We start from the raw sequence: 14,969 nt of genomic DNA on the forward strand, positions 1-14,969 counted from the left end.
AATAATAATGGTCAAAATTTCCCGAGAGAAGCTTCATAAATAACATCTCCAGAGCCAGTACTGGCAGATCACAAAATTGCATTCAAATCTCTGTCCAGAGAAAGGTCAGGGCTTGAGGAAAATCAAGTACTGCATCAGAACATCAGGAAAATTGTCTGCAAGCTGTTATGTGTGATTTTTAAAAACCACCCACAATCTTTTTCATTGTGTAGATTTTAGATTTTTGCTCATTTTATTGGAGGCTGTAGTTGGTGATTGGAAGCAGGCAGGTATGTGTGTTACATTGTCTGAGGCTTTCCTGGCCCCTCCCCCGTCCTCCTTAGCACCCTCCCACACTCTAACCCCACCCCCACCCCCCACAATATATAAAGGACTCCTACAATTCAATAATAAAAAAGAGAAATAACTCAATTTAAAAATGGACAAAGGGTCTAAAGAGATATTTTTCCAAAGAAGATAAACAAATGGTCAATAAACCCATGAAAGAGTGTTTAACATCACTAGGCACTAAGGAAACATAAATTAAGACCAAAATGATATACTGCTTCACACTGATTGGAAAGGCCACTATTTTTTTTAATGGAAAATAAAAGATATTGGTAAGGTTGTGAAGAAAATGGAAGCACTGTGCATTGCTGGTAGAAATGTAAAATGGTGAAGCCACTGTGGAAAACATTCTGGTGGTTCCTCAGAAAGTTAAATGTACAATTACCATGTGATCCAGGAATTCCACTTCTAAGCACATTCTAAAATAATTGAAAGCAGGGACTGAAACAGATACTTGTACACCAGTGTTCATAACAGCATTATTACAACAATCAAAAGGTAGAAACAAGTCATATGTCCATCAAAGGATGAATGGATCAACAAAATGTGGCATATGCATACACTGCAATCTCATTTAGCCCAAAACAGAATGAAATTCTGGCACATGCTACAGCACGAATAAACCTAGAAAACATTTTGCTAAGTGAGATAAACCAAATGGACAAACATGATATGATCGCACTTAACATGAGGTGCCTAGAATACACAAATTCAGAGAGACAGAAAATAGAGATGGGGGGAGAAGGAAGAATGAGGAGTTATTTAACAGGTACAGTGTCTGTTTGGGATGAGGAAAAAGTTCTGAAAGTACATAGTGGTGATGTTTGCATAACATTGTCAATGCATTTAATGCCGCTGAATTGTACACTTAAAGTGGTTAAAATAATAAATTTTATACTATATATTTTACCACAATAAAAATCTTTTTAAAGAAGTTACAAGTGAAATGGAGGGATTACAAGAAATGGAGATAGAAGCTCAACTTTTCTCAGTATACCTTGTTTTGCAGATTCCACTTTTAGCCTCAGTATATATCCGGTTTGTGGCATAACCACACAGAAATGTGCTATTCCAAGCAACTTTCAAGCAGTAACTTTACTGTACATCATTGGTGAAACATACCTCAATGACAAAAAAGGATAGCAAAAATATCTTAAAATGTTTGTAGTAATGGTGTTGTCAGAGAGTGTTCATGTTGCTATTCTGAGAGTGTTTTTTTTATATATAATGGGATAAAGCAAACAGAATGAAGGATTATTTGGTGAAACCTCCTTGAGAGACCTCAAAATCCTTGAGAACCAGGATTTTCAGTAAGGGAGAGAGGAATTACTGGTATTATAATGAGAAAATTAAGAATTTCCATTGTCTTGAGTGTCAATAGGAAAGTATCATTATGATCTTCCAATGGACTTACCTTAAAATACATTTGTATGCGCCTGTACATATTATACCTATGCCTATACCAAATATCTACATCTGTGCCCAGCGTTCACCACTGAAAAGACCTAGTAACAATGACAACCCATTTTCAAGGAACATTTCTATCATTCAAATAGTTTGGAGGAGGAATTGTACAAGATAGGAGTATTTTTTCTAATCAGAAGATCAAAAAGCTGTCAAAGCCTACTAGGGTCACATCAAAATAACACATGATCCAACTTGACTATGTTTCTGTTGGCCAAAGAATGGACATAATGAATGAAACATCAATAAGTGTGGTAATATCAAACCTGTGAGCTTATTACATCTAAAAAATAAACGAAATTTGTTGCTTGCTTTGGGAGGCTTCTGTGAAACCAAGTCATTTTGAAAAATGATAAATAAAAGAAAGATGTAAGCATTGGTTTTACCTTTCTAATGTGAATTCTACCTCAGAGTAACCAAATAACTGGTCAGAGGCAATTTTATTTTATGTAAAAGTACTCCAGATAAACTATAAAGAGGAGATGATAGAATTCATATATCACAACCCCTAAGGAATTCTTGGAGATAACCATTCCAGAGATTAATAGCTGATAACACCTTGAAAACATAAACTTCTTAATTATATACCCTCTGATCAGAGTATACGACGCCATTTATAAAAAGGTCTTGCCCCTTCAAAATCAAACCTGAGGGATTCCCTGAGTGGCTCGGCAGTTTAGCGCCTTCCTTCAGCCCAGGGTGTGATCCTGGAGACCCGGGATCGAGTCCCTGCATGGAGCCTGCTTCTCCCTCTGCCTATGTCTCTGCCTCTCTCTCTCTCTCTCTCTCTCTCTCATGAATAAATAAAATAAAATATTAAAAAAATCAAACCTGAGCAAATTATGAGATCTAACCACCAATTTTTATGAAGTACAGAAAGTTGTAGAACATGTAGAAAGACATAACAGAAATGCAGTCAGAAAAATTTAGACTACAGAAATGCTACAGCAAAAATGAATTTTTTTTTCAATAAAAAATTACTAGGAGCCAGTCAGGGAAGCAATAGAATAGATTTGAAGACCCATAAACTAAGGACAAAGTATGGACCTTGTTTGCATCCATTTATAGGACCTAAATAATTCTATAAAAGTTTTTTTAAGTAACATTTCTAGAACAATTAGAGAATGTTAACCTTGAATATTTGATAAAAACTACTAGTCATTTTATATAGGAGCTGATGCAAATGGGTTAGTCTTTTTCCTGATGAGATGACATCAATTATTTTTTCCTTTTTTTGCCTTTTTTAATTGAAATGTATTTGGCATATAACATTGTACAAATTTTAAGGTGTACCATGTTAATTTGATACATTTGTAGGTAATAATATGATTACCATTATAGCGATAATTAGCACCCCTATCTTGTTGTGCAATGATCCTTTCTTTTTCATGGTTAGAATCACTACCTTCTAGTCTCTTAGCAAATTTGATGACTATAATATTGTTGTCTATATCCACTTGCACTAGATGTCTAGGGCTTTTTTACTACTTGTTGCAAGGAAACAATATATATTGGACATATCAGGGTAGAAAAATATTTTTGTTATATTTGTTAGGCCTTTCAAATATAAAAATATAATTTAAAAATAAAAGGTAAAGAAAATGTAAAATAAAGCATAAATGAAAATAAAATGACTTATCACCATTTAGGTAGCTGGTTATCATATTCTCAGGAAATGTTATGCATATACCAGCATATGCATGTAATATCTTTATTTTCCTTTTGTGGTTATGTGTATATATATCCTTTTGAAACAATATATATATATATATATATATTTGGATTTATTTCAAAGAGAGAGAGAGAGAGAGAGCATGGGGTGGAGGGGAGGGAAAGAGGGAGAGGGAGAGAGAGAATCTCAGGCAGACTCCCTGCTAAGCACAGAGCCTGTTAGTGGGGCTCCATCTCACCACCCTGAGATCAGGACCTGAGCCAAAACCAACAGTCAGATGCTTAACTGACTGAACCACCCAGGTACTGCTGAAATATATCCTTCTATGTACCCTAAACATCTACCCTATAATACATATTATAACACTGTTCTTTCCCTCACCTTGTCTTCAGAATATAATATCTTAGAAACCTTTTATTATTTCAGAATGTAGATCTGCCTCATTTTTTACATTGTTGTACTATGAATTTACCATAATTTATTCACATGCTTCCCTATTGCATGCAAACTGTTTTTTATTTTATAAGATATAATGAGTATCCTCATAAGTACATCTTATTATGATTTTTCAAGTGTATCCTTAGCAAAAGTTCTTGGCAATGAAATTACAGGGTTAAGAACCATGTGGGTTGTTTTGTTTCATTTTGTTTTTGAAGATCTATTTCTCAGTTGTCTTCAAAGGAACTTTCACCAAATTACCCTTCATCAGGGAATCAGAGAGTGTCCATTTCTCCATGTCCTTACCAACCGCGGCTCTCATCAAACCTTGATGGAAGTGTTCTCACTCTGATACATTAATGAATAGAAGTCATACGTGCTTATTTGGATGGTAAATTCACTCCCTCTAAATTTATAGAAGAGAGAATTTAGATAGTTATCTCAAATTGGTGCCAGTGTTATCCAAGCCATTAATCTTTCTTTACCTCAGCTTGTCATTCATGCTGTGGCATTTCAGTTAAACACACACACACACAATAGCTGGATATAGTTTTTGTAAATTATTGAAATCAGATTTTTGCAAACCTTGGGTTTTCTGTGTTGTCATGGCAAATGAATTAGGTGAAATAATACTGTTTATGTTTTTTTTTTTTATGAATTTCACACTGGCTGTACTTTGGAAAATTACTACAGAGCCGCAAGAGGAGAAACATGATGGGCCACTGCTCCAAAGACAGGTTTTAAAATTCAGATCTGTACTTAACAATTGGGACAGTATACCCTAACCTCCTCTTGACCCATTCCTGAGGGATCTCTTCTCACAAGAGCTAGTGCTTTTCCTAAACTGTGAAAAGCCTGCTGTGAGCACTTCCTGTTCAGAGTCTGAAAAACATAGATTAAATTTTCTATCCTTTGAGTGCATAGGACAACATTGGTTCTTAAAGATTCTTCTATGGAGCTGCCTGGCCAGTAATCGGAAATGTCCCACCATTGGAATGAGAATACCATGGAGGCATACAAATTGAATTTTAAGAGTTGACTTGAAGGGCATTTAAATAATTATTCTATTCCCTGGCAGGGTTTTATTAAAGTTTTAGATGATTTTGTTTTGTAAACTATACTAGTCATGGTTCACACAGCATGTGTGTTAACCGTGTGGTTCTTGAACAAATATATAGCCTCTTTATACCATAATCCTTTCTTCCCCTACTCACTGTCCTTTTTTAAAAAAATGTTTTTTAAAATTGTTATTTATTCATTTGAGACAGAGAGCTACAGAGAGAGAGCATGAGCAAGGGGAGAGGCAGAAGGAGAGGGAGAGCAGATTCCATGCCAAGCAGAGAGCCCCATGTGGGGCTCCATCCCAGGACCCAGAGATCATGACCTGAGCCAGAGGCGCCCCTCACTGTCCTTTTTTTCTTTTTTCTTTTCCTATTTATTTATTTATTTATTGTCCTTTTTTTCAATAACAACTTTATTGACGTATATTTTACATATCACTTAATTCAAGGAAACAATTCAGTGATCCTTAGTAATTTTATGGAGTGGTGCACTAATCCCTATAAATCAATTTATAGATCTTTTCATCCTCTCAATAAGATTGCTTTTACTCCTTTAGAGTTAATCCCCATTCCCACCCTGACCCCCAGGCAACTATTAATCTAGTTTCTATATCTCTACAATTGCCCTTTCTGGCAATTAAATTACAAATAAGTCATCTCCTGTGTCTGGTTTCTTTTCACATAGTGTAATGTTGAAGAGCTTCATCCATGTTGTAATCTGTGCTAGTAGTTCATTCCTCTCTGGTGCTCAGTCGTATTTACTGTACGAATATACCACATTTTGTCCATTCAGCAGTTAATAGACATTTAGCCCTTCTCCGGTTTTTGGCAATCCTGAATAATGTTGCAGTGAATATTTGTGTACAAGTCCTTCCATGGAAATATGTTTTTATTTCTCTTGGCTAGATACCCAGGAGTGGAATTGCTAGTGAAATAGTAATATTATGTTTGACTTTTTTTTTTTAAGATTTATTTATTTATTTATTTACTTACTTATTTATTTATTTATGATAGACATATTGAGAGAGAGAGAGAGAGGCAGAGACACAGGAGGAGGGAGAAGCAGGCTCCATGCCAGGAGTCTGACGTGAGACTCGATCCCGGGACTCCAGGATCACGCCCTGGGCCAAAGGCAGGCGCTAAACCTCTGAGCTACCCAGGGATCCCCTGATATGTTTGACTTTTTGAGAGACTCACAAACTGTTTTCCAAAGTGATTGTACAATATGTATTTTCACCAACAATATATCAGAGTTCCCTTTTCTCAGCATCCTAAACCAACACTTCTTACCTCTTATCTGTTATAGCTACTCAGATAGATTTGACATTTGTGATTTTAATTTCCACTTTTCTAATTTCTAATGATGCTGACCATCTTTTCATGTGTATTTTCCTTAGTGAAATATCTATTTGTGTCTCTGTCCATGTTTTGATTGGGTTCTTTTATTATTGAGCTGTAATAGTCCTTTGTAAATTCTGGATATAATTCTTTATTGACTATATATTTTGCAAATATTTTCCCTTACTCTGCTGCTTGCATTTTTATTTTTTTACTGATGTCTTTTGAGGTGCAAAAGTTTTGAATTTTGATAATGTCTAGTTCAGCATTTAACGGACTTTCTTTCATATTGTATCTAGAAAACTTTTGCCTTTCGATGTCTCAAAGATTTTATCCTATGTCTTACTCTAAAAGTTTTACTGTGTTTGTGCTTACATTTTTTTTAAATTTTTTTTATTTATTTATGATAGCCACAGAGAGAGAGAGAGAGGCAGAGACACAGGCAGAGGGAGAAGCAGGCTCCATGCACCGGGAGCCTGACATGGGATTCGATCCCAGGTCTCCAGGATCGTGCCCTGGGCCAAAGGCAGGCGCCAAACCGCTGCGCCACCCAGGGATCCCCTGTGCTTACATTTATGTCTAGGACCCATTTGAGTTAATTGTTGTATATGGTGTGGTCTAAGTTCATCATTTTTCAAAGTGAAAAAAAAATCAAGTGACTATGAAGCTTCATCTTTGGACTCTTAATTCTGTTCCATTGACATGTAGGTCAATATGCTTTATAGGACATTTAGAAATTGGAAAGTTAAAGTCTTCCCATTTTTTTCCTCTTCAAAATTATTTTGGTTATTCTAAATGTTTTGCACTTCCTTATAAATTTTAGGAGTTACTTGTCAATATATGCAAAAACAAAAAGCCTGTTGGGAATTTAATAGAGATTGTATTGATTCTGTAGATCAATTTGGGCATAAATGGCATCTTAACAATATTTGAGTCTTCCAATCCATGAACATGGAGTATTCTTTTTTTTTTAATTTTTTTTATTTTTACATATTTTTTAAATTGGAGTTCAGTTTGCCAACATATAGCATAACACCCAGTGCTCATCCCATCAAGTGCCCCCCTCAGTGCCCATCACCCAGTCACCCCCAATCCCCACCCAACTCCCTTTCCGCCACCCCTTGTTCATTTCCCAGAGTTAGGAGTCTCTCATGTTGCGTCAACCTCACTGATACTTCCCATTCATTTTCTTTCCTTTCCCCTTTATTCCCTTTCACTATTTTTTATATTCCCCAAATGAATGAGACCATATAATGTTTGTCCTTCTCCGATTGACTTATTTCACTCAGCAAAATACCCTCCAGTTCCATCCACATTGAAGCAAATGGTGGGTATTTTTCATTTCTAATGGCTGAGTAATATTTCATTGTGTACATAGACCACATATTCTTTATCCATTCATCTTTCGATGGACACTGAGGCTCCTTCCACAGTTTGGCTATTTTTGGACATTGCTGCTATAAACATTGGGGTGCAGGTGTCCCGGAGTTTCACTGCATCTGTATCTTTGGGGTAAATCCCCAGCAGTGCAATTGCTGGGTCGTAGGGCAGATCTATTTTTAACTCTGAGGAACCTCCACACAGTTTTCCAGAGTGGCTGCACCAGTTCACATTCCCACCAACAGTGCAAGAGGGTTCCCCTTTCTCACATCCTCTCCAAAATTTGTTGTTTCCTGACTTGTTAATTTCCCCCATTCTCACTGGTGTGAGGTGGTATCTCATTGTGGTTTTGATCTGTATTTCCTTGATGGCAAGTGATGTGGAGCATTTTCTCATGTGCTTCTTGGCCATGTCTATGTCTTCCTCTGTGAGATTTCTGTTCATGTCTTTTGAACATGGAGTATTCTTTAGTTATTTAGATCTTCTTTAATTTTCCTAAGCAAAGAAAATTTTCTTTGTGATTTTCTGTGTAGAAGTCTTGCACAAGTTTCCTAAATTTATTCTTAAGCATTTTATTCTTTTTGAAACTTTAGCAAATGCAACCATATTCTTAATTTCATTTTCACATTGTTCATTGCTTATTTAGAAAAATGCAATTTTTTGGGTTTTGCATATTGATCTAGTATCCTGCAACCTTGCTATTCTATTTATTCTAATGAGGTTTTATGGTTTTTCTTGTGATTTTCTATGTGCAGAATCATGTTGTGTATGATTAAAGGTAGTTTTGTTTCTTTCAATGTGGAAGTCTTTAACTGATTTTTTTTATTTTGGCTAACTACACTGGCTAGAACCTCCAGTACTATAATGAATGGAAGTGAAAGCAAATGATCTTGCTTTGCTTCTGATCTTAGAGAGAAAGCATTTAGTCTTACCCCATTAAGTATGATGGTCATTGTAGGTTTTTATCACAAATGTCTTTTTTTAAGATTGAAGAAGCTGTTTTATTCCAAGTTTGTTAAGAGTTTTATCATGAATGAGTGTTATATTTTGTGAAAGGCTTTTTCCTCTATCTATTAGGATGATCATATGTTTTGTCCTTTATTTTATTAATATGATTTATTATATTAATCGATTTATAGGTATTAATCTCATTTGTCCATGGTGTAGAATTTTTTTAATATGTTGATGGATTTGGCTTGCTAATTTTTTAAAGATCAAACCTGAATTCTTATGATCAGTAAAAATGGGGATATTGATTCTACTTATCACATAGTTTTGCAGTTACAATTAAATACAATAATACACATAAAGTATCTAGCATGGTATCTGACAGATAGTAAAAGTTTAATTAATGGGCATTATGTCATTTATACCATCAGCAATAAGTGTCTTCATATAATTACGTCTTATAAAATAATGGGAAACAACTGTATAAAATTATTCTGCTTAATACTGGACTATATTACATTCATGGGTGGAAGGAGAGAGATAATTAAAATAAGAGCTAACATTTACCCGTTGCAAACTATCTTCCAGGCTCTGTTTTAAGTATTTAATATCGATTAACTAACCAAATCTTCCCAATAGCCCTATGAAGTATGTACCCTTATAGTTGGGGGTGGTGGGGGCTTATATAATTTGTTCCAATTATAAAGACATTAAGGGGAAGAACTGGGATTTGGACACAAGCAGTCTGGCTGCAAGACCATATTCTTTACACACTATGTTATGTGCCATGCTTTATGCTAATTGCTTTACAAACATTATATCTAATATATTCTTAGCCATATGTGCACAAAATGACTACCAATGTGCAGATATCACCTCTGAATTTGTAAGAGATTTGCTGCAAATTCACATATTAAATTTGCTGCAAATTTAATATGAATTTAAATTCATATTTATACCCAAACCTAGGGCAGCCCTGGTGGCTCAGCGGTTTAGCGCCGCCTGCAGCCCAGGGTGTGATCCTGGAGACCAGGGATAGAGTCCCACGTCAGGCTCCCTGCATGGAGCCTGCTTCTCCCTCTGCCTGTGTCTCTGCCTCTCTCTCTCCTCTCTGTGTATTCTCATGAATAAATAAATAAAATCTTTAAAATAAATAAACCCAAACCTATCTGACACTTATTTTTTATCTTATTTTTATTTTTTTAAGTAGGCTCCATGCCTAGTGTAAAGCCCAGCGCAGAGCTTGTACTCACAACCATGAGATCAAGACCTGAGTGAGATCAAGAGTCGGATATCTCTAACCAACTAAACCAACCAGGCATCCCCAAATTTATTTTCTTTTTTTTTCCCAAATTTATTTTCTAATTGTATTTTTCTTAAGTGTGTTTTAACTGATTCTATTTTTGATGAATCAATCAACATATTTTTTCCTCCAAAACCTGAGAGCTTTTAGAAGCAGTAGCTAATATAAGTAATTCATTTCCCTTGTTTTTCTAAATAATGATATTAGAACTGACCCTTGCTCATGTAGAGTGTGAATGAAGATTTGACACATTAGTTCTGCATTCTGCAATAGGCAGCAGGTTCTCCTGTATCATGATTTTCAAGCTTTTTTTGACCCATAAGAAGAAATATATTTTTCATCACAATCCAATAGATATACTCTCATAGAAACATATTCACAAAACCAAAAATTTCATAAATGGTTTGTCTTACATATTAATAACATTTTTTTCTGTGATATTTAATCTGTTCTATTTCTTCAAAAAAGAAGTGCTTGTTAGAATGAGCTGAACTGATTTCACAACCCATTAATGGGTTATAAGCCCAATTTGAAAAACGCTGCATTGGAAATATTTTAGATCACTTCAAATGCTCAGATTCAGATTTATCTCAAGATGGCTTCTGTGAGACAGCTTTAAACATGAGTGACTTCTTCGAACTTAGCAATCATGCTAATTTCTAAAAACAGAACTTAAGGAATGTGTATCACACACACACCTAAAATGTGTGTTTTAAACTTTTTCTTTAGTTCATTTATTAATTTGTAATCTTTTATTCTACAACTATTTATAGAGGCTACATTTCAGGCAGTGTACAAGTGCTCAAGAGCCAAGGATGAGTAAAAAAGCAGGCATGCATCCTGGTGGCATAGTGGGAATGAAAACCATTAAGCCAAAAGCACGCAAGAAAATATTTTCAAATTATGCTGAATTCTATGAACAAGAATATGGCATTGTATATGACAGGGTGACCTGTCTTAATATGGAGTGTTAGAAATGCCTCTGTGAGAAGTGTCACCTGGGCTGAGGGCAACAGATGACGAGGACCCAGCAATGGACAGCATCGTGAGCACAGGCACAGACCACACCACATCACAGTCTAAGGCTGGAGAGAGCATGGACTACTAGATGAGGGATGGAAGGAAGAGATCTAAGGATAAGTCTGAAAAAGTAAACAGAGACAGACCATACAGGATCCTACAGACCATGAAAAGGGGTGAAAGGGCTTTATGAAGCTGGATGATAGAAGGCTCACAGTGCAAAAATATAACTAGAGTATGTAGAAAGGATTGGAGAGGTCCAAGATTATACAGAAAGAGCCATGAATAGCTACTGCCATTGTCTGCATCAAACATGATGGGACAAGATGAAGTAGTGGTAGTCTTTTGTTGCTTATCTCTCATCCTGCTGAGCACACTGCAATGTATTTCATATGCACTGGAACCAGACTTAATCATTTTGGAGCTGTCAGCTAAGAAATAAAAGTCATGGAAATGCAACAGTGAGTCTCTGTGACAAATGGGCGAGGTGTAAGGAAGCTCTTCCTCTTTTATCAATAAATATCAGACTATGAGGGATCCCTGGGTGGCGCAGCGGTTTGGCGCCTGCCTTTGGCCCAGGGCGCGATCCTGGAGACCCCGGATCGAATCCCACGTCAGGCTCCCGGTGCATGGAGCCTGCTTCTCCCTCTGCCTATGTCTCTGCCTCTCTCTCTCTCTCTCTCTCTATGTGACTATCATAAATAAAAAAAAAATTAAAAAAAAAAATCAGACTATGATATGAACTTGCATATTCTAGTTATCACCAAACTATATTATGCCCACATATTTTACTGAATATGGTTCTATATAATCAAATACTTATCTTCCCTTTCTCTGAGAGTTTTTAAGATCTATGTAAAGGGCTTCAGATCTGATGTACTGAAGGAGGAATATGATTCTTAACAGCCAAACCTGGCTCCATGATTAAATAAATTTATATTCATACTGGACAGTGAAGAATGTTGCCTCTTGCCTGGGCCACTTCTTTCTTTGATTAATAATCCCCTGCATGTAGAACACTGTTGCTAACTTGCCATGACTGACACCTTTATCTGTTCAGGAAAAATGGTTGCTCATCAAGGCAAATCTAATAATATCATTGCCCTTCCTTGGAGTTAAGTAGAGTGGAGTCCTCTGGAAGGGGAGTCCTCTGGTATGTGGCCAGGTTTCTGACTTCTACCTGTCTCCCATGGGAGCTGAACGCAGTCAACAACTGCTCTGTAAGATAGCCTGGTCTGCATAGGCTATTTCCCTTGGCATCTCTTCTCCTTTTTCTGATACCCAGGCCTCACCCATATCACCACCCCTACCCCACTTGCCACCGATCCCAACAGACCTCACACACATCCCAGGGGGGATCATCATTTCGGATTCATTAGCTGAGAGCAGCCGAAGGTATCACAGGTCCCAGGCATGATTACATTTATTAGTACATTGTTGCTTACTGAAAGTCCAATAAAACACAACAAATATAATAAAAACAACAAATATAACACAAAAAATATAAAAATAGTAGTGGAGTGGGAAGGATTGTGAAGCAAATAGCCCTTGTTCAGGCACCTTTTCTGGTGCCCATTGAACCAATGGCAGGGATGACCAGCCAGTTATCACAGTGAAGTGAAGAATATCATTTCCAAAAAGACAATACCAAAAATGTATTCATCGTCATATTTTTACAAAGCGTTTCCTGTGTTTCTGTCTAAACTTCTCCAAGGGCTTAATTTCTGTCATCTTCTATGTGAATCAGTCTTAGTGGTAAACAAAATGTTATTCTTTGGACAAGTAAGCATCAGGAACTGGTGGTCTTCATTAGAATGTTACTGCTTCAGATTAATGCTTCATTGAATTTCTCTTGTTTCTTTTCCTTGCAATTCCCTACCTTCTCCTTTAGCACAATGATCATTATAAAGAAGAAAAAAAAATACCAAGTGTGGTTCCTCAGTTATTGATATTCTACATTTCTTTCCCAAGCAAAGAATTTGTCACCAGGAATTAGTTTGCATCCCTGGGCACAGCTTGCAGACAATCAAAGAATTATTTGATTCAAATAAAAATTTAAAATGTGATCTCAGTGACATTATGTCAAAAGAAACATGTCAAAACAGTGCTGATTCAGAGAGCATTATTGTGCCTAGAAATCATGTCTCTGCTTTGAAGGAAACAAAATAAATCCTAGCAGCGGGAATGCATTTTTACAAGAGACTCTTTGCAAACAGCACAGGCCAGTTCTGCTCTCCTGTATCTCATTTCCTCTTCCAATCTCTCCACACTGTGCTCCTTCAAGTGTGAAGTCCATGCTTGATTGTAGGTCCTCCTTAAAACTCTTCATTGTCACCCTAATGCCTACAGACTTGTGAACAGGCACCTGTCATGGGATCTGCCATCTGCGTTCCTCTCTCAGCTCAAGCTTCCCCATCATACCTGTTGGAGAGCAAACCCAAACTATTTTCCTTTTTCGACTCACACTATGTTCTTTCCCATGTCTGGGTTTAATGCAGGCTGTTTTTCTCTATCAAATCTTACTTTTGGACCTGGAGAACACTTCAGCTCTACCGTGTATTAGGCATTTCACCTTGTGCACATTCTTCACCAGGTCTTGACTTCCTCATTTGTAAAATGGGAGCTTAAGAGCAGCACTTTGGGGGTTGCTAGGGGTGCTGTTTGTAGAGGGCTTCAGCGCCTGCCCCAGAGAAGTGGCTCAATGGAGATATAGGTGACACCAGTTTTATTTTGTGCCTGTTATTATCACCACCCTTCAAAATATAACTCAGGTCTCACTTCCGCTGAGAAGCTTTCCCTTACCTCCCCATCCCAAAGTGAATTACTTCCTTGTACTATGCACTTACTTTTTTATTGCCCTTTTGTATCTTTTTCTTATCATTAATGCGGTACACGATTTGTTATAAGGTTGCTGGGCAATGAAGTTTTATCGTGTGGAAAAATGGGAATGAGAATGGTTCAAGGACACCTCATAATTCACATTTTATGGACCTCCTGCAATAGTGTGGTTAGGATATGATTGTTAATGGTAAGTGGATGAGTGGGGTTTTCTTTGTTCCTGGGCTTTATAGTTTTGTAAGCTAATAGTTATTGAGTGCTTAGTATATGTCAGGCAGGATATTAAGTGTTGTACTTGTTCTTTACTATGATCAAATGTGGTAGATATTATTCCCCTTCACACATATGGAAACTGAAGGTCTAGGGTCATAGAGCAAGGGAGAGACCATCTGCTCCTACACCTTGAACTCTTTGCTCGAGAACACTCTGTTCTGATCTATGAGGGGTCATTTGCCTCTGGGACTCTATAGTATGTAAATGTATTTAATACTCTTTCATTTCTAATTCTATTCCAGGTACTCCTTCCAAGATGAAGAGGATATGTTCATGGTAGTGGATCTCCTGCTGGGCGGGGACCTGCGCTATCACCTGCAGCAGAATGTCCGCTTCCAGGAAGACACCGTGAAGCTCTTCATCTGTGAGCTGGCCATGGCCTTGGACTACCTACAGAGCCAGCGCATCATCCACAGGTCAGTTAGATCCAAGGGGACAGCCTTGCACTGAATTACAGAAGAGAATTCATAACCTGGTACATTCAACAAGTTCTTGTTAAACATGACAGGTAATCCGCACTGAACTCTTGCAACAGTCCCTTGAAATAGTCTTATTGTCCCTCTTTTGAATATTTTTTTAAATGAGTACATTGAGCTAAATTTGCTCAAGGTCAGTTAGTGAACAATAATACCAGAATCAATGAGTATTGGCACTAGACAAAGAAAAAGTGACATATAGGAATGTATCTCCTTCACTTGGGGAATCTGTGTTAAATGGAGACAAATAACACAAGTAGGTATAAACTCAAATAGACATTAGACAGAAAAGGATAATACTTTTCTTTGTAAAGGTATTGGTAGGTGGGGCAGCTGGGTGCCTCAGTCAGTTGAGTGTCTGACTCTTGATTTTAGCTCAGGTTGTGATCTTGGGGTTGTGAGATCAAGCCCCACATCAGGCTCTGCACTCA

The 14,969-nt window shown here is 37.0% G+C and overlaps 1 protein-coding gene across 3 annotated transcripts in view; it reads left to right on the forward strand.

Moving 5' to 3' along the window:
• STK32A (serine/threonine kinase 32A) overlaps positions 1–14,969 on the forward strand; it is a 127,905-nt gene that overhangs the window by 50,483 nt on the left and 62,453 nt on the right. For all 3 annotated transcript variants that reach the window (XM_077897782.1, XM_077897785.1, XM_077897783.1), the window contains one exon: positions 14,305–14,478. In XM_077897782.1, coding sequence (XP_077753908.1) covers positions 14,305–14,478 — 174 coding nt within the window. The remainder of the gene's footprint in view (positions 1–14,304; positions 14,479–14,969) is intronic.

The sequence above is a fragment of the Canis aureus genome, chromosome 5, assembly GCF_053574225.1.
Source record: "Canis aureus isolate CA01 chromosome 5, VMU_Caureus_v.1.0, whole genome shotgun sequence".
NCBI classification, from domain to species: Eukaryota; Metazoa; Chordata; class Mammalia; order Carnivora; family Canidae; genus Canis; species Canis aureus.